Source organism: Manis javanica, chromosome 10 (assembly GCF_040802235.1).
Source record: "Manis javanica isolate MJ-LG chromosome 10, MJ_LKY, whole genome shotgun sequence".
NCBI lineage: Eukaryota > Metazoa > Chordata > Mammalia > Pholidota > Manidae > Manis > Manis javanica.
The window spans coordinates 416494-439520 of record NC_133165.1 but is presented as its reverse complement, the minus strand read 5'-3'; the positions used below and the strand labels follow the sequence as shown (position 1 = coordinate 439520).

General features: G+C 54.7%; 2 protein-coding genes across 9 annotated transcripts; one reads left to right on the top strand and one right to left on the bottom strand.

Moving 5' to 3' along the window:
- Positions 1-3128: 3128 nt before the first annotated feature.
- On the bottom strand, positions 3129-22734 carry HAGH (hydroxyacylglutathione hydrolase). Of its 8 annotated transcripts, none has more exons than XM_073214375.1 (9): positions 22622-22734; positions 12698-12867; positions 12290-12354; positions 10409-10526; positions 9435-9543; positions 8102-8205; positions 7718-7819; positions 3806-3885; positions 3129-3557 (listed from the first exon to the last, which is right to left on the bottom strand). In XM_073214375.1, exons 2-9 carry the CDS (start codon positions 12839-12841, stop codon positions 3299-3301), a joined length of 981 nt encoding a protein of 326 aa, XP_073070476.1. In that variant the 5' UTR covers positions 12842-12867; positions 22622-22734; the 3' UTR covers positions 3129-3298. The 8 variants fall into 8 exon arrangements, with proteins under 8 accessions (XP_073070476.1, XP_036861699.2, XP_073070475.1 ...); XM_037005804.2 differs by lacking the exon at positions 22622-22734 and adding an exon at positions 15118-15258; XM_073214374.1 differs by lacking the exon at positions 22622-22734 and adding an exon at positions 15118-15258 and having other exon boundaries at positions 3129-3398.
- On the top strand, positions 15374-16670 carry FAHD1 (fumarylacetoacetate hydrolase domain containing 1). The gene has a single exon (XM_017641446.3). The coding sequence runs from the start codon at positions 15542-15544 to the stop codon at positions 16205-16207; it is 666 nt and encodes a 221-aa protein (XP_017496935.1). The 5' UTR covers positions 15374-15541; the 3' UTR covers positions 16208-16670.
- Positions 22735-23027: the final 293 nt, after the last annotated feature.

Sequence of the window (23027 nt, the reverse complement as noted above, 5' to 3'; positions counted from 1 at the left end):
ACAGAAACAGGAGCCCCGGCGAGGGGACTATTAAAAGCATAAAGGAAGCAGCCCCCTCAGGATGAGCAGATTTAGCAGGATGCTGAGGAATGGACTTGACTGGACCTCCTCACTGTCCAGACCACTGGAGTCGTTTCAAAGACAATGCCTCTTACAGTGAAGTCCAGGGACCAGCCATCCCAGAGAAGTCACAAATCCCCAGGGGAGCATCTGCCCTGTGTCCTTGGGATCTCCCAGCGGTGGCCCTGGCCATGCCCAGTGACAGTGGCTGCAATGCCAGAAGCCCCACCTGTGATCAGAGGGCTGGACGTCTGGAGGGGCGGAGGCACAGGAATTCACATGCACAGCCCACACCCGCTGGCCCTGCAGCTTGGTGAGTTTCCTGGGAGGGGAGCCCTGGATGCCCCACTGCAGCCCAGGTGGGCTCTGCGCCAGGCAGGTCCTGCTTTGCATCCTTTGTAAAGAAGCTAAGGTCACAGGTAGGGCACTTCCCCAAGTTCTGTGAGCCATCCAAGTGGGTGGTGGGAAACTCCAGGTTGGTGGCCAGTGGCCTGGGGACCACAGGGGTCCAGTCGTGCAGGGATGTGCCCTCCTGCTGTGGGGTGGTACTAATGCTGGTGGCTGGCTCAGCTGGACCTCAGCAGCACCACAACCTCCCGGGTCGGAGGGGACAGACAAGGAGCACGTTCCTGACTGAGTCTGTGTCCCTTCTTTGCAGTCCAGTGAGTTGGTGTGACTCCAGCCCAAAGCCCAGACACGAAGCACCTGCCATGAACCCGTAGGCGCAGCAGGCCCAGCTCTCCAGCGGGGCAGCCCCGGGTCGGGCCACCTGGGCACCCACCCAGGCGGGCAAACCCACCTGGCCACCAGGGAAGCAGCCTTTTCACATGAATCACAAACCTGAGTGTGAAAAGCAAAACAAGGAACTGGGGTGAGAGGGCAGGAGGCGCTGCAGGGAGGGGCGGTCAGCAGAACACAGGCATTTGCCCCAAGGGACGAAGTGCCCGTGACTAAAACTAAGAACTTCAACAAGACACTGGCTTAGAAACCTGCAGCAAATGAGAACCCGTAACATATGCCACCAGGAACATAAAGGGCTCCCCAAGGACCAGGGCAGAAACCAGGATCCCAGCGGCTGCTAAGCGGGGAGGGATTCGGCGCTCCAGGCACCAGTGAACGCCCTGAAGCCTCCCTCGGGGCCCTTCCACCTCCCAGGTCTCCCTCCCGGTAGGCAGAAATGCACAGGCTGAAGGCCAACAGGTCTGGGGGGCCAGCTGGCTTGACTGGTGGGGCTGGAACCCTCTCCCAAGTGGAAATGCATGTTCTCCGCGGCCACACATCCAACCACAGCTGCTCTGACAACGCGGCCACAGCCCAGCAGGACCCCACCATTTGCAAAGGGAAACTGCCTACCATTTGGGCACTCCTGGCCCCGTGGTGGCCCGAGGGCTGCAGAGGCCGGGTGGTGGGCAGCTTCTACGTCCCTGTGTCCATGTGCTCCATAAACGTTTTGTTTCTACTCTTTGACATTTAAACGCGCGACGGGAATAAGAGGACAACTAGGAGGGGAGCGTGGGGTCGCGGGGCACTTGGGGAGAAGGGCTTCTTGAACCGCACGTCCTCAGCGCTGCCTTTCTGATGCTGGGGAAGATGCACCTGCTGTGGAAATGGGCAGTGATCTCGGGTCCCCAGGCAGTGCTGCCACCCACACAGCCTGCTGGAATGGCACAGCGCCCTGGAGCTCTCCAGCATTTACAGGTATTGCAAAGCCACAGATCTGGAGCAGCGGTATTTCCACACTGTTGGTACAAAGCCACGAGATGAAGCTTCTAGAAGGACCCATGCAAGCTCCATGCCGTGACATCCCGGGAGCAGGGGCACTGGTCACGGCACTTTGGCCCCATCTGGAATGTCACGGTGCCTGGGCAAGAATGATTCTGTGTGACGCTCGTGCAGGTTTCCAGTGTCCTGGACCCCCAGCCTTGCAGCACTGTGGCCAGAGGCAACTGCAGAGAAGCTCAGCCACGGGCGGGGACCATCACCTCTGGGACCTGAGGACATCTGTGCAGGGGACACAGATAGCCAGGCTTCATGGTGACCCATCTGGACAAGCCATCCAGGTGCCAACGTTGGCGGAAGTGGCAGCAGGCCTCAGCCAGGCAGAAAAGCTCTGACAGCCGCACTGGGCGGGGATCAGCTGGGGCAGCAGCAGACCCACTCCCAGCCCTGCTCGCCTCACAGGTCAAGGCCAAACACCCAAAAAAACAAGGGAACTTTGAAAGCACAGGACAACTTCCAGCTCCAGAAAGGAGTTGGCAGGGAACTCCTCTGCCCTGCAGCCCTGCAGCCCACAAATGTCCCGTTCGGCCCGCGCACCCGGAGTCTCCCCTCTCCCTCCCCCGGCTCAGGGCCCTAGACGCCGGGGGACCTCGTTCCTCCCCATGCAGACCTCCCGCCAGCTCTGCCTGGGGTGTGACTTGCTGCGGCCAGAGCCCCCCGTCCTCCCAGGACCCGAGTGGCCTGAGGCTGCAGGCTAAGCGGCCACACCTGGCACGGCCGTGCCACACGACACCCACATCAAGCCCACAGGAGGGGCCCTGCCACACTCCCGCCAGGGGCCTGGGTGTATCAGAGCTCAAGCAGGGGTGGCAAGGTGTGGATGGCGTGTCCAAGAGCCATGCGGGGGCCAGGGACCCCCCACTGCAGACAGTCCTCAAGGCTCTCCCACCCACTCCTTTTGCTACAGGAGACAATGTCCCGCGCTGGCCTCTGAGAATGCTCCCAGGACAGACTGGCCTTCACAGCGATGGGGCAGGTGGGCGCCACACGGCCGGCTCTCAGGCCCAGCTTCATGCCTGGAAATGCTACCCCGGCCCAGCTGCCTTGTTCTGCCCATCAACGTGGAGAACACAGGTAGGGGAGGGCGTGGGTTGTGCCGGCCCCTCCTCTCGGGGTCTGGAGATGAGGGGTGCCACTCAGGGCCGTGCCATGGAAGGCACGGAGCTCAGAACGACAGCTTGGGGCGTGGGCTTGGCAGGCACGGGGCAGCTCCTGGGGCGGCACGTGGAGTTGTGCACGGTGACTGCAGGCCCACAGAAAGGGTTTCCGGGAATAAACACTTCATGACATTCTTCTCTTATAAATATGCATTAGAACAGTTGATAAAACAAGCACACAAGGGTGCTGGAATTAAGTGAAAATCAACCCCGGAATGAATTTCCTACACAGCCGGCAGGAAATCCACAAGGCCATCCGGACACCCAAGCACGTGTGAAGGGGGGTGGCCGCCGAGGGCACCTCAGTCCCGGGGCACCCGGAACTGGTCCTTCTCCTTGCGGATGGCTCTCATTGTGGCCACGGGGTCCGTCTCGCCCGCGTGCCGCTGCACCGTCTTCTCCCTGCGGAAGCCGAGCCAGGCTGCAGGCCACACCCAGCAGGCGCACCACCTGCCCGGGGCGCCGGGGAGGAGACGAGGAGCAGGGACATTCTTAAAAATACGAGGCCGCGACGGCCATGTGGTGGTTCCTAAACGGGGAAGACGCACTAGCCGAGCCATCCTGCAGATGAGGGGGAGCGGGGACACCAACTCCATGCCGGCACTTCACCTCTCCTGCCTGCTGATCCCGACTCTGGGGTCAGAGAGGACCCCGCACCCCAGCCGGGAGCCAAGGAAGGTGTCCCCTTCATCTGATTCTGTGGCCACACAATGCACACCCTGGGGCCTTCCACGGCTCTGGTGAGCACCCTGTCACCGTCCTTCGGGGTGCCAGTGAGCAGCCCTGGCCCTGGCCGGTGGGACCCTCACCTCACTCTCATGAATGGGTTGTAGGTGAGCTCCTCCCCAATGGTGGATGGCACCGTGGGCTCCCCGAGGCTGTACTTCTCCTGCAAAACAAACATCGCGTGATTCAGAAACTCCTGAATCCCTCCAGGGACCTTCACACAGGGTCCCACCGAGAAGGCGAGGTGAGTGGCAGCTCCCGAGGGGAGGCGCGGGTACCCGCAGCCATGGCCAGCCTTCTTCCTTCCCTCGCCGTCGCCCCCACACAGGCGTTCGGGCAGGGCTTCCCCCTCATGAGGGCCCCCAGCAGGCAGCTGGTCACCTCCCCTGCAGGGCCTTGCTCCTGACCAATGCTGACCAGGGTGACAGGGACGAGACGCAGCGGGGGCGTCTGGCCAACCGCTCGCTCCCACAGGAGGTCTGACAGCAAGGTCAGAGTTCACAGCCAGGGCTCTGCCCTGCCCTTCTGCTGGGCTGACCCGGAGAGCCACAGGGTCAAAGTGTGGGCAGTGTCAGGGCCCTCGGACCGCAAGGTCCCAACCCGCCATGACCGAGAGCAGCGGCGTCAGGTGGGGTTCAATCGCTGGAACGGGTCCCGCTGAAGGTCAAGATGGAGGCTTACTGCTAATCTCTGACCTTTCCCCCCTGGGAATGTTTTGGACCATTCCCGGTGCTTCCTCCAGCACTCACTCCTACCTCCTACAAGGAAAGACAAGTCCTCTAAGGACATTCCTAGAACAGGTCCTCAGGCGGTCGGCTAGGGCCGTGAGAACTGCCGCAGCCTTTGGGGCTACCTGCTAAGCGAGGGTCAGGGCAGCAGGTCCTGCAGAAGCCCGAGACACGGAAACGTGGAGACTTACACAATGTCCTGAAAGCGGGACTGGAGGCGACTCCAGTGCCCTCCCTAATGGGACTGGTAAAATGACTGATGGGTGGCACCCCCACATCGGTATTCTTTACTTGTTAAAAAGAACGAGTGAGGTGGACAGGCAGACGGCAGTAAGCACAGTGAGGCGACAGCAGAAAGCGCACACTGGGTGCGTGTACACCACTATGCAATTCCTCCGGCTTTTCCATGTGTATGAAAATTCTCGTAAGTGTTGAAAAGGCTAACAATTCATATGTATAAACCATATGTCGAAGAAATCACAGACTTTTTAATATTTCAAATTGAATATAATGTAAGTATATCAATTTATGGACTGCTGCTTAAAGGGCCACCTGAGGGTTAGCATTCAGCGCTGATCCTAGAAAAGGAAGCGGGACGAAAGTCAAGGGCCTCAGGTTCTACCTTAAGAATCTATAAAAAGGCAAGCAAAGTAAACCCAAAGTAAGTACAAGAAATAAGTTTAAAAAGAGCAGAAATCAGTGTGATGGAAAAATAAGAAAAATTAAGGCAAAAGTCTTAAAAGATCAATAAAACTGATAAGAATAAGGAAAAGAACACAAATTGCCAACATCAAATAAAAGAGGGGACATTACTACAGATCCAACGGATAATGGGGGGGCTGGGGGGATCAGACTGATCTAGAAGGAAAAGCTAAAACTAAAATTTCCAAAAGAAAACAGGAGGAAACTTTTTTGACATTGGGAAAACCAAAGATTTCTTAGGAGACTAAAGTATAAACCATGAAAAAAAATAAGCTAGACTTCATTAAAATTAAAAATTTCTTCAAAATATATTGTAGAGAAAATAAAAGGTGAGCCACAGAATGGAAGAAACTATTCACAATACACGTATCTGACAAAGGACTTGTAGGCAGAATATAGTTTTTTTTTTTTTAAAGAAAATCCTCTCATTCAGTAAGACATTCCAGTTTTTTTAAAGGGCAAAGGATCTGAACACAAAATTAACAAGATCCTAAGATTCACATAGAAATACAACGGACTCAGAAGAGCCACAACCAATTTTTAAAAAGGATAAAGCTACAGGACTTACACTACCTGAGTCCAGACTTACCACAGCTAAGACGGTGCGTGAGTCACACAAGGATAAATCACACTGACCAATGGAAAAGAACAGAGTCCAGAAGTAGATTCATGCCTGCACGGCCCACTTCATTCATCAAAGACGCCAGAGTGACCCAAGGAGAAATGTCTTTTCAACAAATGGCCCTGAACAACTGGATGCCAGTGGGCAGTTAAGAGTGACCTTCTCCCCTGACCTTACACCAGAGACAAACGCTGATTTGACGTGTCATTGACCGAAATTTATAAGACATAAAACTAAGACTATACATCTTCTAAGAGAAAACAAAGGAAAAAATCTTTGTGATGTAAGTGTGGGCCCAGATTTGTTAGATGGGACACAAAAAGTATAAAAAAAAAATTAACGACCTAAACTTCATCCAAAGTATAAATGTTTATTCTTGGAGAGACACTGTTATGGAAGTAATGGAAAGGCAGGTCCACAACGCAGGAGAAAATGAGATCTGTGCCTCACAAAGACTTGCTTCCAGAATATGTAAGGAATTTCTACAACTTAGTAAGACAACCCAATTTTAATGGACAAAAGATTTGAACATACACTTTACAAAGACATGTAAAGTACATAGAAAGACGTTCCACTTCATTAGCCATCTGAGAAATTTAAGTTCTCAAACCACAAGATACCACTACACACCTATTAGAATGGCTAAAGTTTAAAAATCAACAGTACCTAGGGTGGGTGAGTGTGTGGAGCAACCAGAACGCTTACACACTGCTAGGAATGGCAGACAGCACAACCGATTAGAAAACCGCTTGGCAGTTTGTTAGAAGTTGAACATACGCCTACCATCAGGCCCTGCAATTCCACTCTTAAGTGTATGCCCACAAGCACTGAATACGTGTGTCCACACAAAGACTTCCATTCAGAGCAACTTTATTTATAACAGCAAAAAACTGGAAATAACCCAAGTGCCACCCACAGGTGAGTGGATCAAAGAGCTGCAGTATATCCACACTAAGTATGACTCAGTAATTAAAAGAACATGGATGAATCTCAAAAAGATTATGCTGAGCGAAAGAACCAGACACACAGGGTTATATTACGTGGTTCTGCTTATATGAAACTCTGGGAATAACTGACCCATGTGACAGCGGATCCGCAGCGCTGGGGCAGCAAATGGAGGGGAACCTTTGGGGTGGTGGGAAAGCTCTGTACCCCAAGTGTGGCAGGGGCTCCACAGGCATACATTGTCAAAATTCATCAGCTGTGTGCTGTTCACTCAGAACGGGTGCACTTTATTGTAGGCAAACTGTCCTCAATAAAAATTAGTTTTTAAAAAACAGGTAACAATGAAAAGAATGAGTTCACGTGCATGGGCACCTATGGAAAGAACATTAAGACCTGCTGTTATCTGGAAAGGAAGCCAGAAAACCACATGCACAGTATATAAACAGGATGAGTTTGTCATATCAAACATTCATACATGCACACTGAAAAAATGGGGTAACGTCTGTCAACTTATTAAGGTAGCGTCTGAATTTTTGTAAGTATTATTCCGTAAGCCCGCCCCCAAAAACTGATAAAGATACTGGATAAAAGCTGGTGACTTACTAAGCCAAGCCAAGCTCTGTGAGGCACGTTACTCGCTGAGCTTCCAGCGTGTGTCCCTTACTGACACCGCTCCTCGTGGGGAAGTGACGGGGAAGACCACCGAGTCCAGGAGCACCTCGGCTGGCTGCCTGTGCAGCGACTGCCAGCACCCCCAGCCCTGCCAGGGAGATGCCTCCCAGGCCACAGCCCTAGGCCAGGAGGCCAGGCAGCCGAGCACCCTGGGGCCATGGCTGAAATAACACCACCGTTCAGACAGGCGGCCTCCTGGGCAGACTCCATGGCCGCACAGGCGCCCTGGCCCAGGCCCGGGAGGCGGGCAGGGCAGTGGCTCCTCCCGCGGCTCGGTCAGCCTGTCTGAGGCCAGCCAGCTGGCCCTGGACCCAGCGCCCGCTCACCTTGGCCCAGGCCAGCTTCTCCCGCACAGCGGTGTTGTCCGGCTCCACGTGCCTTGCAAACTTGAGGTTGTTGATGGTGTACTCGTGCCCACAGTACACTCTCTGGGGAGCACAAAGCCTGAGCTCTGGAGAGGCTCAGACCCTCCGGCCCCCGGGATGGGCATACAGGGCTCGGGCCCGGTCCAGCCAGTGACATCCCTGGAGCCCAGGGACTTGCATGGACATTAAAGAACACATACAGGGTACAAAACACACCAAAAGGGAAACCATGCCTCCCCCTCCCACCCTTCCCGGCACGCGGGCAGGCCTGCACGCCTACGTGGGGGTCAGGCGGCGAGCACCCTTGGCCCCCCGGGGGTTGGTGGGGGCTCCAGGGGCACCTACTGTGTCTGGAGGGAGCCGGCCCAGGACCTCAAGAAGGGCTTTGTACATCTCATCTGCCGTCCCCTCGTAGAACTTCCCACAGCCAGCCACAAACAGGGTGTCGCCTGGAAGACAGCAGCCGCCGGGCGGTGTCAGGGCCCTGGTGTGCGCACCCCCGCGTGGGCAATGCTGACCTCCCGGCCCACGTGGGCGGCACACAGTGGGGCTCCACTCTGAGCCCTGGGCAAAGGGCACAGCCCGGGCCTGGCCTCCACCCAGACACCAGAGAGGGCCCAAGGACACCCGTAACTCAGTGCCCACCTGCTGACTCTCACCTGGCACCACTGGCGCCCAAGCGGCTGTTCAAGTCACCTTGGGGTCACCCGACTTCCCCCCCCACTGCCCTGAGGCCACAAGACCCAGCCCTGCCCCCACCCACCCAGCAACGCCCTCCCAGGCCCGGCCTTCCCACATCCCGGGCAGCGCCTTCCTGTGAATCCCCCATGATCTCCCCAGGCCATGTCCCCTGGACCCTGCAGGAGCCCCTCTCTTGGGACCAAAGCCCACCAGGGCCCTTGTGACAAGGACTTGCCACCCTGCAGACCCCCACCCCCATTCTGCCCTGACACCTGCCAGGCTGCTTCCTGCCCAGTCTCTCCCGAGAATGGGCTTCGTGCCCAAGGAGGCCCATGGGAGAAGACCAGCAGCCACCAGATGCAGCCGCGTCCCCCCATCTGTGCTGGCCAGGCTCTTCCAGGGAGCCCGCCCCACCCCTCACAGCCTCCAGGCTCCCAGTGGCCTGGCCCTGAAGGCCACCTCGACCTGGAGTCTGGGCCAGCGAGAGGCCAGAACAGCCCAGAGGAGAGGGCTGTGCACGGGTGCAGCAAGGACCAGCAGCCCTCCTGGGGGCTTCCTGGGCCTCCTTGGGGGGGGGCCACATCCTCACCGGCTGCATCTCAGCAGCAAGGACCCTGGGAGGCCCGGGGCCCCCATGCCCCATCCCTGGCAGCCAGGACCACCTCTCTCCTGTATGCCACCTCCCCTGCTCACACTCCACCACCAGCCAACTGCCAAGAGCACCCAGGGGTCCCGCCACCTCCCCATACACACCAGACACGGCCCATGGTTCCCAGGTCCGCTGTGGCCTCCCCTTCCCAGGCCACCTGAGCTGCTCGTGGCCTCAGCACTCTGCCACCAGCTGGGTCCCACGTCTGGGATCCCAGACCCCACAGACATCAGGCTGCCCCACAGACTGCCTGCCCACCACCTTCCAGGGCCAGAGCCACACACCCGCCGGCACTGTGGCCTCCTCCGAGGAGGCCTTCCTCGGCTGCCTGACCCCCAGAAAACTCACCTGTGAACACGGCAGGGGGCTCAGAACTGTTGGGCTTGCTCACCAAGTAGCAGATGTGTCCAGAAGTGTGGCACGGTGTCCACAGGCACTTGACGTGGAGAGACCCCACCTTAAACAGGCCACACACTGGCATGTGCTCCCTGAAGGCCACCCCACGGACTCCCGCCCTGACCACACCCCCCACTTCAGGAGCTCCCAGCGCACGGTGCTCGCAGGGTGCTGCTCGGCTCGCAGGGTGGCAGGGACGCAGCCCTTGAGCCTCTGAGTGTGGCCCCAAGGGAAGGGACCACCTGGCACCCGGTGTTGCTAGTGCACAAAACCAAAGGGGCTAATTTCATTTTCTCCCTCAAAACTGGGCCAAATCTGAACCGGGTGTCTTGCTGGAAAAGATGGTTCTCCTCCTTAGGTGCTCGGCCTTCCATTTCATTTTCCTTCTATGCCTCCCCACCCCTCCCCATCTCTTCGCTTCTGAAATGTTCAAACCTACAAGAAAACTGAAATAAAGCTGAGCGTCCGTGCAGCCTTCACCTGGGTCCCCAGGGCTCAGAGCCCCCATCCTCCCGCACCTCGCGAGGGGCCGCAGCTCCCAGCAGACCGCCCTGCGTGCTCCAGCCCCACCTCCTAAGCAAAGACCTCCACGTGACTCATCACCGCCACCCCCCAGACCTAATGCTGGCCTGAGGAAGGGGTCCCACGCACAGTCCACACGTGTCCCCAACTGTCTCAAAACCAAACCTGTCACCATTTGCACCTGACTGGCTTACAGCAGAGGGGACTATCCAGCCCAGGCAGCCCAAGGGGCCTCTGCCCATCCCCAGGCTGGCCTCCAGAGCCCAAGCCCTCAAGTGCCCTTTGGCCCCTTGGTGAGGGAGGGGACAGCCAGGAGGGGGAGGCAGTGGTTCCACCACACTGTGCTCTGGGCCTGGAGCCCAGCAGGGCCATGTTCAAGCCCCTCTCACTGGCTCACACCTCACCTGCAGTGTGGACAGGTGGGTGACCCTGTGAGTCAGCGCCCCGATCCGGTCATCACCCCCATACACCTTCAGCCCAGGCTCCAGCTTGACCAGCTTCTCGTTCCCACCAGCGTGGTCCCTGGAAGTCAGAAAGAAGACTAGGGGCTCCTGCTAGTGGGGGTGGGATGTTGGGGGTGCTTGCTTCCCCCTTGCCAGTGACAACCCTCAGAGGTGGGAGAGGGTCTCCCCACACAGGTCACTCAGCCCTACTAATAAGGGCGGCTCGGACACCCGTTCCCACGCCAGGTGCATCCACACCACTGCTGTTGCTTCTGAAGCTCTGGAGAAGACAAACCAAAACAGACGTCCCGACCTTTGGGCCCGTCAGCATCTCCCGAGGATGTTGGCAGCATGAGCCACCGCCTCCCGGCTCCTGGCCCAGGGCGGACCCACAGCGGTCTTCTAACCGGGCCCTGTCCGGCCCCCGAGGGTCCATCTGCCCAGGGCAGGCCACCTGGATGACCCGCAGGCAACCCGAACATACAGCCAGAGCCGGGCACCTCCGAGGCGTTCGTCCAGGGGTGCCCGGTGCTCCCGTGGGGTCAGCCCAACCCACACTCAGGAAGGCGTGAGGAAGAGTCCACCTCGTGGGGTTGGACTTACACCGATGTGAGCCCGGCCGGGGCCAGGCTCAGGGCAGGGCGGGGAGTGCCTGGCACAGAAGATCGGCCCTCCCAGTACCAGGCGAGGGCTTTTATCGCCAGGAGCACCTGCTCCTCCCACACATCCCCCTAGGATCCCAGGGGCCCAGAGATAACTGCCCCATCCCGGGCTGTCCCACACCAGCCAGTACTGCCTCGGCGCACCCGCGCTCCCAGGGAAACCCCATGGCCGCACTAAGTGGGAGGGAGGCTCGGCTGGGCCTGGGGCTCCATTAGGACCTGGTTTCGGGTCTCCCATTCTAGCACAAACACAGGTGCCGAGGAAAACCCCAAAGCATTGAAACATCTGAAAAGCAAAGTGACACGGGGCTTACGCGGTGGCGGAGGAAAGGCCCCGCCAGCCACGGGGCGCCTCAGCACCGCACGCGAGCAGACTCCCGGAGGGAAGAGCGCTTGGCCTGTGACAGCCCATCCCTGACACGCACAGGGGTCAGCGCCTGTGCCCCAGGGACTGAGCACCCCAAAGGCTCCAGGTGATGTGGCCGCCTCAACCACGACATGCCACCATCTGACAAACTCCGGCCACAGCACACCCACACAACACTCCCTGGGAGAGAGGCCTCGTTTACCACGAGGAGAAAGCCCGGACATGCCGGAGCCCCACGCGGGCTGAGAGCGGGGGCCACGGGGCCCGGCACCAGCACGCAGGCCGTCCTCAGGCACTCACTTGGAAAGGAAAATTTAGAGCCAAAAAATGTACTTTTCTAGCTTTTTAGCCTCAAAAGTTTCAAAAACTCCAAGTAAGGGCCTCTGGCTGGCAATTCTAGCCCTGAAACCCAAATGCAGGCCGCGCAGGGAAGCACCTGGCGTGGGAACGGTATCTGAGTCGGTCCTCGTCAGCGGAGTTGAGTGACCCGTACGGGAAGATGCCTTCTCCCACCTCTGAGGGTCACCCCGGGCAGCCGTCACAACAGCCCACACACCTGCAGATGCTGCCGGAGGTCTCCCTGCAGACCCACCAGCAGGGTGGCCCGCACCCGAGGTCGCAGAATCCCACTGGGGGCGGCCCCTCAGCCGGTCCGTGGACGCAGCAGCTGGAGGGCGGCCTCCAGGGCTCTGAGCGTGGCGAGCCTGCGCACCCAGCCCGGTGACAGACCCCGGCCCAGGGGGTGGTGTGGCCGGAGCCCACGGGCCCAGGCAGCTCTGAGAAGTGGAGGAAGGCCAGCACCGCAGGACGTACCAGTGGTGGTGGGTGGTGAGCGCTGTGCTCAGCTTCACGCCGCGCTTCCTCACCGCTTCTAACACCTGCAACCAAATACGAACCAGGACACAGGCCAGAGGTCACACCCCGGCACTGGCTCGCCGCCCCCAGTTGCGCTGCCCAGGGAAAGGCAGTGCCCAGGAGAGCTCCTGCTTCCCTGCGCCCGGGGCCTGACACACAGAAGCCCTCATCTCCCATGCCAAAGCCTTTGGCCACTTCTGCCCCCTCGCTGGCCCTTTGCCCCCACAGCAGAGTGGCTGAACACTCGTTTGTTCTTTAAAAACCAAACAGATTCATTTCCGCTGGGCTTCAGCCAAGTTACAAGGATACCACAGTAATGAAGCCCAACAGGGGATGAAGAACTGGCACTGGGGCCATGCCTCCCACCTTCTGGGGCTGCACAGGGTCCACAATGGCAGCCTCCTTGGTATCACCATCGATGACCAGGTACATGTAGTTGTCGGTCAGGGCAGGCAGTAACTCAACCTTCATAGTGCCCTGCTCCACAGTCAGGCTCTTCCTTAAAGCCATGTGATAAAGGAGGATTCCCAGCAGGGCTGGAAGACAGACGCAGCTTAGGTCAGTGTCCGCATGACGCCACATCGGCAGAGACTTTAAAACAAACCCCCCACACAACAGCAAAGGCAACCTGGGACATGATATGCTCAGCGTCAAACATGAGGCCTGCCGTGCCAGGTTTTCTAAGATCCTTTGGTGGAGCAGAAAATATCCTCATTTAGCCATATCTGTAATGAAAATACAGAATACTTCGTGCTCATGTTCCTGGAAATTAGCTCTTCCAGACATGTGATCCTTATTCTCTTCTCCAAGGGCTCTAAGAGGACAGACATGCCAGCTTGTGGCTGTGATTAAAACCTCATCAGATGTGACCACTGCCATTCTGGGGTGTTTACACCCGACTCGCAGACAGACCACGAAGGGAGGAACCCAAGGTGCCAGGCTGGGCTGTTCCCCTCAGCGCCAGGCTGAGTCATGTGCACTTACAGCTCTTCCCAGGCCTCTAGCCAGGGAAGAAAACAACATTCACTTTCAATCAGCAGGAACTCAAAATTTGGATAATGCACAAAACCCACAAGGGCCCGAGAAATGGCAGAGTGGGCTGCAACCATTCCTAGATTTGAGCGGGTACAGAATCTCCATCCAAGCCACAGGACCCTGCCAGGGTGGGCCAGAAGTGACGGCACAAAGCACCCTCCACCGGGAGACAGTGCCAAAATACATCAGCGACAGAACCCCTGTGCAATCCAGAATTTCAAGGATGCCCCAACAATACTTTAAGTCTAAAGGTGAAAGGACTTATAGAAAGAAAAGCTGACAGAGAAGACAGCCTTGAAATTCTGGGAAAGGTGCTGGATGGGAGCCTCTCCCAGAAAAAGACCCAGAAGGCAGGCAGCCCCGACTGACAAGACAGACAGGACACCTGTCCAGGGGCTGTCTAAATACAGAATTCAACCTACCACAGCTGGGGCAAGTGCTGTCCTGAATCGCAGCTTTATTGAGTACACAAGAATACCCAATTCCCCCTTTTCTTTAACAAACAGCTGGGCATTCCAGGCCCTTCTCCTCTTGACAGCAAAACCAACATTTGTGCGTGACCAAGTTTCTGTGACATTCCACGTCCCCTCCCCCCAGTGCTATCCCAGCCCCAGGAGGCTGGCAGAGCGGACTGCGCGTCCTAGGGACAGCACAGGGATTAAGGGGAGCCCCGTGAGTCCGGGAGCATCCTCCTCGGAGGGGCCCAGTCCGCTGATTCCCCAGAAGCCCTGCCCAGGTGAAGGGAACGCTTTTACCAGGTGCTTAGGCTCCCTAAGTGCTCCCAGAGCCTTGTGAACCTGGGGAAGTTGTAGCTGTTTCTGCAGACACTACCAGAAACCTTATTCCTTTTCCAGCCAACTGCCTGAGAAACACTCCCGGCTGACTGGTTTGCAACTGTGACTTTCTGTATAAGCAGAGGGCACAGACCTGCAGCCCACAGTCCGGGCCAAGCCCCGAGACCTGTTCCATTTGGCTCTGCAAACCAAACTGGGCGGCCCTTCCCCGCGGCGTCAAGTGGGTGGGGCTGGGGTCCTCCCTTGAATGAGGCGGCCACACGGGCCAGTTCCCCATAGTACCGCTCACTCTATCTGCCTGTCTCCTGACACTTTGATGAGTGTGCCCACATGGAAAAGAAACGGGCTCTGCCCTTAGCGAGGGCCACACATTCCCACTCCGGAATTTCCAGCAAGATGTGAACACGGCCAAGGACGGCCTCGCTGCTTGCTCCACCTCCCTTCCGGGCGCTCCGCGGTCCCTTAGCTGGCGGCCAACCAGCTCGCAGACTCAGGCTAACCCACTGCCCCCGCTGGGACGTCGGCCAGATTGAATACCAGGAAATAGAGATTTCGGCATCAAGGTGAAAATGTCCCAACTAAGCAGGAGGTAAACAGAGAGACTGGGCTCTGCTGGGAGGCTCCGGGCTTAGGGGCCGGTGGAAGCACAGCCCGCGAGGGCCCCGGGCAGGTCCAAGGCTCGGCCCCGTCCTCGCTGCGCGGCCGCGGGCCCCGGGTTTCCCCGTCCGCCGAGCTCACACAGGAGCGCTGCTGCCTCTGCGGACCGCACGCGAGGGCCGGGGCCAGGCCCCCGGCGCCACCTCCGCGCCGGCGCAGCCCCGGCTCACAGGCCGCCGCCGTCCCCGGCGAGTGACTCACGCCGCGCCGAGGGCAGCGTCCACGCCGCACGCCGCCGCCGGACACCCTCTGAGCGCGGCCAGCCCGACGGCCTTTCCCGTGGGCGCGCCGCCCACCTACCCGGGCCGCGGCGGGCGCAGGCTCCCAGGGCGGCGAGGCTCCGGCGGCCGAGCAGCCCGCGACCGAGAACCATGACGCGGCGGCGGCGCTGGGGACGACGCGGAGGGGCGGGCGGTGCTGTGGGGAGCCGCGGCCAATCAGCGCCCGGGCCCGCCCCGGCCAATCAGCGCCAGGCCCCGCCCCCGCGCCTTGGCCGGCGCCACAGCCCGAGGGACGGAACCCCGCAGGAGACCCCGCCTCTCTCCTCGACCGCGTGGGCGTCCCCGCGCAGCGGCTCTCTGCAGGCCAAACGCCGAGACGGGCGGGCACCCGGCAGAGCGCCCCGCGGAACGGACCGCGCGCACGGGGCAGCGCTCCGAGGCGGTTGGTCCCCTCCAGGCTGCCGTAGGCGGCGGGCAGGGGCCGCGGGACGCCGGGCGCAGCCATGGCGGCGCCGAGGCCGCTGTCCCGCTTCTGGGAGTGGGGGAAGAACATCGTGTGCGTGGGCCGGAACTACGCGGAGCACGCCCGGGAGATGCGGAGCGCCGTGCCGCGCGAGCCGGTGCTCTTCCTGAAGCCTTCCAGCGCCTACGCGCCCGAGGGCGCGCCCGTGCTCATGCCGGCCTACACCCGCGACCTGCAGCACGAGCTCGAGCTGGGCGTGGTGCTGGGCAGGCGCAGTCGCGCCGTCCCGGAGGCCGCCGCCATGGACAGCGTGGCCGGCTATGCCCTGTGCCTGGACATGACCGCCAGAGACGTGCAAGACGAGTGCAAGAAGAAGGGGCTGCCCTGGACGCTGGCCAAGGGCTTCACGGCCTCCTGCCCCGTGAGTGCGTTCGTGCCCAGGGACAAGATCTCGGACCCCCACAACCTGAAGCTCTGGCTCAAGGTCAACGGCGAGCTCAGACAGGAGGGTGACACGTCCTCAATGATCTTTCCCATCCCCTACATCATCAGCTACGTTTCTAAGATAATGACCTTGGAGGAAGGGGATATTATCCTGACCGGGACGCCAAAGGGAGTTGGCCCCGTGAAAGAAAACGATGAGATCCGGGCCGGCATACACGGGGTCGTCAGTATGAGGTGCAGGGTGGAAAGGCCAGAATATTGAGCCTGCACAACGCCACTGAAACTCCTTAAGCTTCGGGACAGGAGGGAGCTGGACAGAAGCAAGCCAAGGGATTGTTAAAGAAAGCTTTAACAATAAATCTTTTAATAAGAAAATTTGTTAAGGTTTTTGAAAATGCTGTGATTAGATTGCTATGCCTCAACTCAAGGAAGATGGATCCTTCACGGAAAACATGTCTAGAAGATCTGGGACAGAAATGGAAAGGAGCAAGAGTTCTAGGAAACAACCAGAATAAAATATTTGTGATGCTTCCAAAGCTAAGAATCTGTGAGACCAGTGTTCCTTTCCCAAAACTGGACTGGGTCATTCTGGGATCAGTAGCTTGAGACTTAAAATCTGTAAAGGAAATTGAAAAAGTATGTTTCAAATTATAGTTTCTCAAATTCCTTTGTTAATCATCTGGAGGTATTTTTAAAAATAAAAATTTCCTGACTACTGGCCCATACCAGCCCCTCTGTATTATCAGAATTAATCCCCAGCACTCCAAAGTGATTCTTAACCACAGAAATGTGGGAAAACACTACTCCACATAATCAACTGAGTTTTAATAAGTGTGTAACAATTAGTGGTGATTTTACTCATTTGTATCCTGTCTCATAGATTCTGAGTTTAGGAGATAATTTTGAAACTAGAGTGTTCCAAATAAATACACTGTCTTTCTCACGGACAAGTGAATGTTTTTCCTCCAATAGTGCCTAGCAGGGACACTTTCTTGTTTAGGGTCTTCAGAACCTTGGTTGTTGACCTTTGGCCTCGTGGGCATGGTGCTGATAACAGCACCTCTGCCTTCCAACCACAGATTGGGCTTCGGGGGAAGTTCAGTGGCCTGGGAATGCCACTTTTGCTGCCACTTGCTTCCTGCTCTCAGAAAAGGCCAGGCGAGATGCACAGCATAGCTGTCAGATGCCTGGCGGAGCCCTTTAGGCCTAGGCAGGGGCTCCTGGTGGCCCTTTGAAGAAGGCTAAGGACATCGAGCCCTTAGTACTGCTAGGCACTGTGCCAAGAGCTTTCCAACGCGGCTGTGAGATCGGTATTACCAGCTGTTACAGAGGTGAGGGGGGAGCCAAGGTGCAGCTCCGCTACCCCAAGACCGGAATCTGAAGTCTTGACCACAATGCCAGCTGCATCTCAAGTATAAATATATAAGAGGATCGCCATGCCTAGGTGTTACACCACCGCCACATTTGAATTATAATTTAAGAGAAAGTGCCATAATTGGATTTGTTTGTTGAAAAAATGTCATGCTATCTTTTAATCAGGTTTCTTTAAATGCTTAAATGCGTCTATTACAGAAGAGTTAGAATAGATGGACAAGCAAAAAAACCCAAAACACCCAAAATTTCATCCACCCAGAGTCAGCCAAAGTTAAACATTAGTGTACGTTGCTCCAAATCTGTGGATATAATAGTGGATTTTCCCATACCATACAACTTTCTAACCTTTAGCTTTTTTCTGCTGTATATTATAACTATCTTCCCATATCAGTTGGCACATTTCTGCAGTAATATTTTCGGTGGTTGCATACAATTCTGAAGTCAACCCCCCACTTCAGGCCATTGAGATACTTTCTAATTATTTGCTAGCAGAATCATGTTCCCGTAAGGAGCTGAATCAAGGGTGTGCTCATACTGGAAGGGTATCAGTATTAGTCTACCTGGTAGATACAAGGTTCAGCCGAGACAAGTCTACCAGGCTGACAGACTTCAAAGCAAGCTGAAGGCAAAGGAGGGCAGCACAAGCTTTGTCACAAGCAAGTGACGACGGCACTGGGTGTGTGTAGCACACAAAGTCCTTGGCTGCAAGAATACAAAACACAGACTCACCAATTCCCATAGTTCCTGATATGGCTAAAATCACAGTAATCCTAGCACTCCCATTTTTCCCCCAAAACTTTTTATTTTGAATGAATTTAAACTTCCTAACAAGTTGAGAGACAAATACAGCCTAGTCCATATACCCTTCACTGGATTCAGTGATTGCTAACATTCACCGTTGGTTCTCTCTCCACATGTGTATGCCTACGCACACTTACTGTAGAGGCTGGAGGTGAGGTGCAGAAACACTGCCCTTTCAGCACGCATCTCCCAGGAGCAAAGACATTCTCCTGGAGGGCCTCAGTACCAGTGTGACAGAAGTGCATAGCCAGACCTGAGCAGGAGGGGGTTGGGGACTTTGGCTGGTGTTTACATGCAGCTAGATGCTTGTTTATGTTCTAAACATTCCGTGTAAACGGTTCTCTCTGGATGTGGGAAGTGAGGGTATAGATAAAAACTAGCCAAAGCTGGCTGGTTCCAACATGGAGGAGAGGTTGACCCTGATTTCACCACAAAATACATTATATGCTCTTCAGCATAGTAAACATCACACTCCTGGGCACCACAGCAGTCCGAGGCAGACCCTCTAAGGACAAAAAGAGTGTCACCTTATCTCCTGGGAATCTTCTCCCCATTCTGAGAAAACCCCACCTATCCAGGTGAATATTTCACCCCCTGCTTAACCAACCCCCAACTATGAGACCACCCCGCCCACCCCCACTGGGCCGCTCCCCTCTGCAGCACAGCCCCACCCCCTTGAGTGTGTGCTTTGCTTTACATACATGCTGGACCTGCTCGTGAATTCGTTCTCCATCACAGCCAAGAACACTTTTCCAGGCTGAGGTCTCACCTAGCATGCAGGGAGACCTGGGTTGGATTTCCCAACGCCATCGTTACCACACTTACGAGTATAATTCCTTGATATATTAGTTAATACAGAATGTATGGCTTCACATCTATTTTTCGGGACTTTTTTTTAACATTTATTGGGGTTTTACAAAAAATGAGTATTGTGCAACCACTAATACACTAGGAACATTGTTATAGGTCAGTGAATAGATTTTCATTGTCATTTTCTTTTAATGGCTGTGCTTTAGATCATGTACTCTCCAGACAGAGCCTAAGGTGAGGAGGATTCTCGTTCAGATGATGTGCTGAAGGAGTGCTCTCAGGAGAAAAGAAGTGAAAAGGAAGGAGAAAGAGTATGGTCTCCAAGCTGGAGGTGAGCTTCAGGTCACCGACTATCCCAAGGGGAAGTCATTGGAAAATGTGCTTCCCACCCACCCTATAACTTCCCAGGTAATTCTCTGACTCTCATGGAAGCTGAGGGATCGGCTGCACCTGCAAGTTCTAAGGGTGAGAGTGGGCCCGACATTCTCCTACAGGCTGCACAGGTCTCCAGTGTTACGCTGTTAGAATGAATTAAGGAACACCCTCCACAAATATCATTCAGCGCTTGTGTATTTCCTTAGGGAAGGTCCTAGAGGTGAAACTGGATACCTAGCTTACCCTTTAAATTCTTGATACTTTTTTGCCAAGTCGCCAAGGAAAAGGGATATATTAATTTGTACTTGAGTGTGGAAGAGTACCTTTCTGTGCATGATCTGACTGATGCTGGGTGTCATGATCATGGTCATTTAATTTGCATCTCTGATTATGAGTTTAGCTGGTATCTATTCCTATGTTTATACTCAGTTTTCTTTTTAAAAACAAGACTATTGGGCACATCTGTGGTGTAAATGTTAGCGTAGTACCTTGGTTTCAGGTAAGTTGTGTGTTTCTTTTCAATACAATTAATTCAAATATGCTAAACCCTTCATATATTTCAAAGGGGAAGATTAATAAGTGTAATGATGTACTATAAAAAACTCAAACTATAAAAGCAGAACAGAATTCATGCAAAAATAGTGCCAATGAAATTGCTGTAGCTCAGCATCTACAACAATAACTGGTACTTATTGATCATATACAGGGTGCATGAGTCCAAACCCTTTACCCTGTGAGCTTACTCAGTCTTCACTGTCGCCAAGAAAAGCTGATGTGGTCATCCACATTTTGAAAGGATAACTGCAAACAGAGATGCTCAAAGTCAGAGACCAGGAGCAAATGGCGTTGAGCCTGCAGCCACAGAGCCTGCAGAGCAGCCACCTCCAGTTCTCCCTCCCTAGCAGGGCCTCCATGTCCCATTTGTGGAATGGGCTAACTACAGTACTCACATGGATTGGACACTACACATAAAGTGCTTACTACAATGTGGCATAAAAAGCACTCAATAATGTTAGCTATTAGTATTGTTGCGGCAATTTAATGTCTAGAAACTTATCCTAAGGAAATAAGTATGTGGACCAAAATTTACATGAAGTTGTCATTTATAATAGGAAAGATGGGAAACATCCTAAAGGTCTAACAGTATTGAATTGATTACATTCACTATCCTATATTCATACAATAAAATGATATGCAGCCATTAAAATTATGTAGGATATTTAATGATGTGAAAAAGTTTATTATAAATTATTAAGTGTAAAAGCAGATTATAATGTAACCTATTTTTGTAAATGACATGTCTTAACATAGGAAGATGGATAGATGATATAGTCAGGAAGGACATATACAAAAATGTGGGATGCTTGTGCACACAGGTTCATAGCAGCTGTGATTGGCTAATCACAACACCCAATAGGTGGAAACAGCCCAAATGTCCATCAGCAAATGAATGGATAAAATGTAGCCCATGCATGCAGTGGACCTACTCGGCCAGAAAAAAGGAAGGAGATTCTGACACATGCTATAGCATGAATGATCTTGAAAACATCATGCTCGGAGAAATAAGGTGGATGCAAAAGAACAAATATCACACGACTCCACTTGCATGGCGTACCTGCAAGAGCCAGACTCACAGAGACGAAGTGGATCAGAGGTCGCTGGGGCCGCGGGGGGTGGGGCTGGGGAGCTGTCTACGGGGGCAGAGTTTCAAGCTGGCATGATGAAAAAGCTCTGGAGATGGATAATGTGATGGTTGCACAACATTGTGAATATACGTAATGTCACTCAACTGTACACTTAAGAATGGTTAAAATGGCAACCACATGATCAATAAATACGAGAGATGCCCTCTCAAAAAAAAAATGGTTAAAATGGTTAATTTTATGTGATGTATATTTTACCACAATAAGAAAAAAAGCATATATACAAGAATATATTGCCTACTAGTTAAAAAATGTTGGTATGGGAGATTATGGGCTTTCCCCTTTTTTTGGATATCTATTATTTTCTAATTTTTCTGTAATAAACATATAGAACTTTATAATAAAAAATAATTAAAAAGCAAAAGCAGTCACAGGGTTCCTCAAGGTAAAGGTAAGTAATAGATGGGCAAATATCTACTGTTTCTGTCACATGCAGAGTATTAAATGTATAAACTCACCAGAATAGAATTAGGAAAGAAAAGTCATATTGAAATGAACTACTAAGTAAGAAAACCACTATATGAGAAAAATCATGTAGGCACCAAACTATATAAAGCAATATATTACATGTAGATCAAAAGCCACTGGGGCAGGAGGGCAGCTCCTGCTGACCCTGGAAATGGAGATCCCAGACAGGGAGGGCGGGGGGTGGGAGCTGGCAATTTGTAATGATGCGTCTTTATTTTACTTCTTTGAGTGTGTGCAATTCTGGCTAATCTACAACCAAGTTCTAGATATCGACCAATTGTAATCTTCATTTCGTAAATGTGTAAGTTAAACTTGGTGAAGCACCTTTGACTCGGGGTGGCCTGACCCCTGGCTCTGTAGTTTCCCATGTCATCAGATGAAATAAGCAACGGGGTGTCCCTCTAGGACGTGAGGTCTCCTTAGGTAAGTGCTGGCAGACTGAGAGGTCACCAAGGGAGCAGTGAGGTCATTCAGAGCCCCCTGCCACCCTGCTAGGGCTCCACAGGCTGTTGGGGACACTGGGTACCGAGTCTGTGCTTACCTCAAGGATGCCTGCACTGGGCCCCCGGACTCTGCTGGGGAAGTCAGTGGTGACACAGCCGATGCAGCTGAGGCCCATAAACTACGGGGGCTCAGACAGCTGGTCTGGCATCTTTGGCCCAAGCGTCAGGGCACTGGGAGGCCCGGCACAGCGGCTCCTGACACACCATCTAGGCTAAGGTCCTTCCTTGTCTCCTGCACCCTTAGACACCCACTCTTGCTTAGCCAGCAGGGTGTGAATGTGGCTGGCAGGTGGGCACTGTCTCCTCTCCCCTCCCCAGCCGGACCCCTTCCCGTGCCCAGTGGGAAGGGCACTGTCCTTGTCCCTCCACCATTCTCCTTCCTTCCCTGTCCACCCTCCCAATTCACCTTGCTTAACACACCCACTCCTCTCCCCAAGGTCGGGGGAAGGAAGCCCTTCACTGGGCACACTTGCTATTTGCAGAACTAGGTCATGTCCCTCGTTACTTGGCTTATACCCACAGTTTGGGCACACTAGGGTCGCGTTTCTCCTCCAGGCCTGCCTGTGCTAAAGCCAGAGAAAACATTACTGACAATGTAAGTTCATCTCCAACACCAACTGTATAAAAGTTTCAGATACTCACTTTTTCTTTTCTTTTTTTCACTCCTGTGATGGGTGAAACAGCCTTCCGAAGTGCCAAGTCTCCCACATATGTTGACTGTGGTCACCGCTGACCTTGCCCTGCACAAGTAACCCAGGATGGGGTGGGGCTGAGCTAAGCGCTTGGTGGCGGAGGAGGCTGGAGGGGGCCCGTGTGTCGGTCAGAGCAGGTCTCTGTCCTCCAAGGGCCTGAGGCTTGGGCGCTCTGACTTCGGTGGGCAGTCTCCTCCCAGGTGACTCAGACTCATAAATGCCTGCCCTGAGTCAGCCACCTTCCCAAGCACTGGGCAGCCTGTGTGCCATCAGAGAACGTAGAGCCTAGAAAAGCTTCAAAGCAGCAGCGCAGCGGCGCCCACGCTCTCCTGCAACCCGCCCGGCGCCAGGAGGGC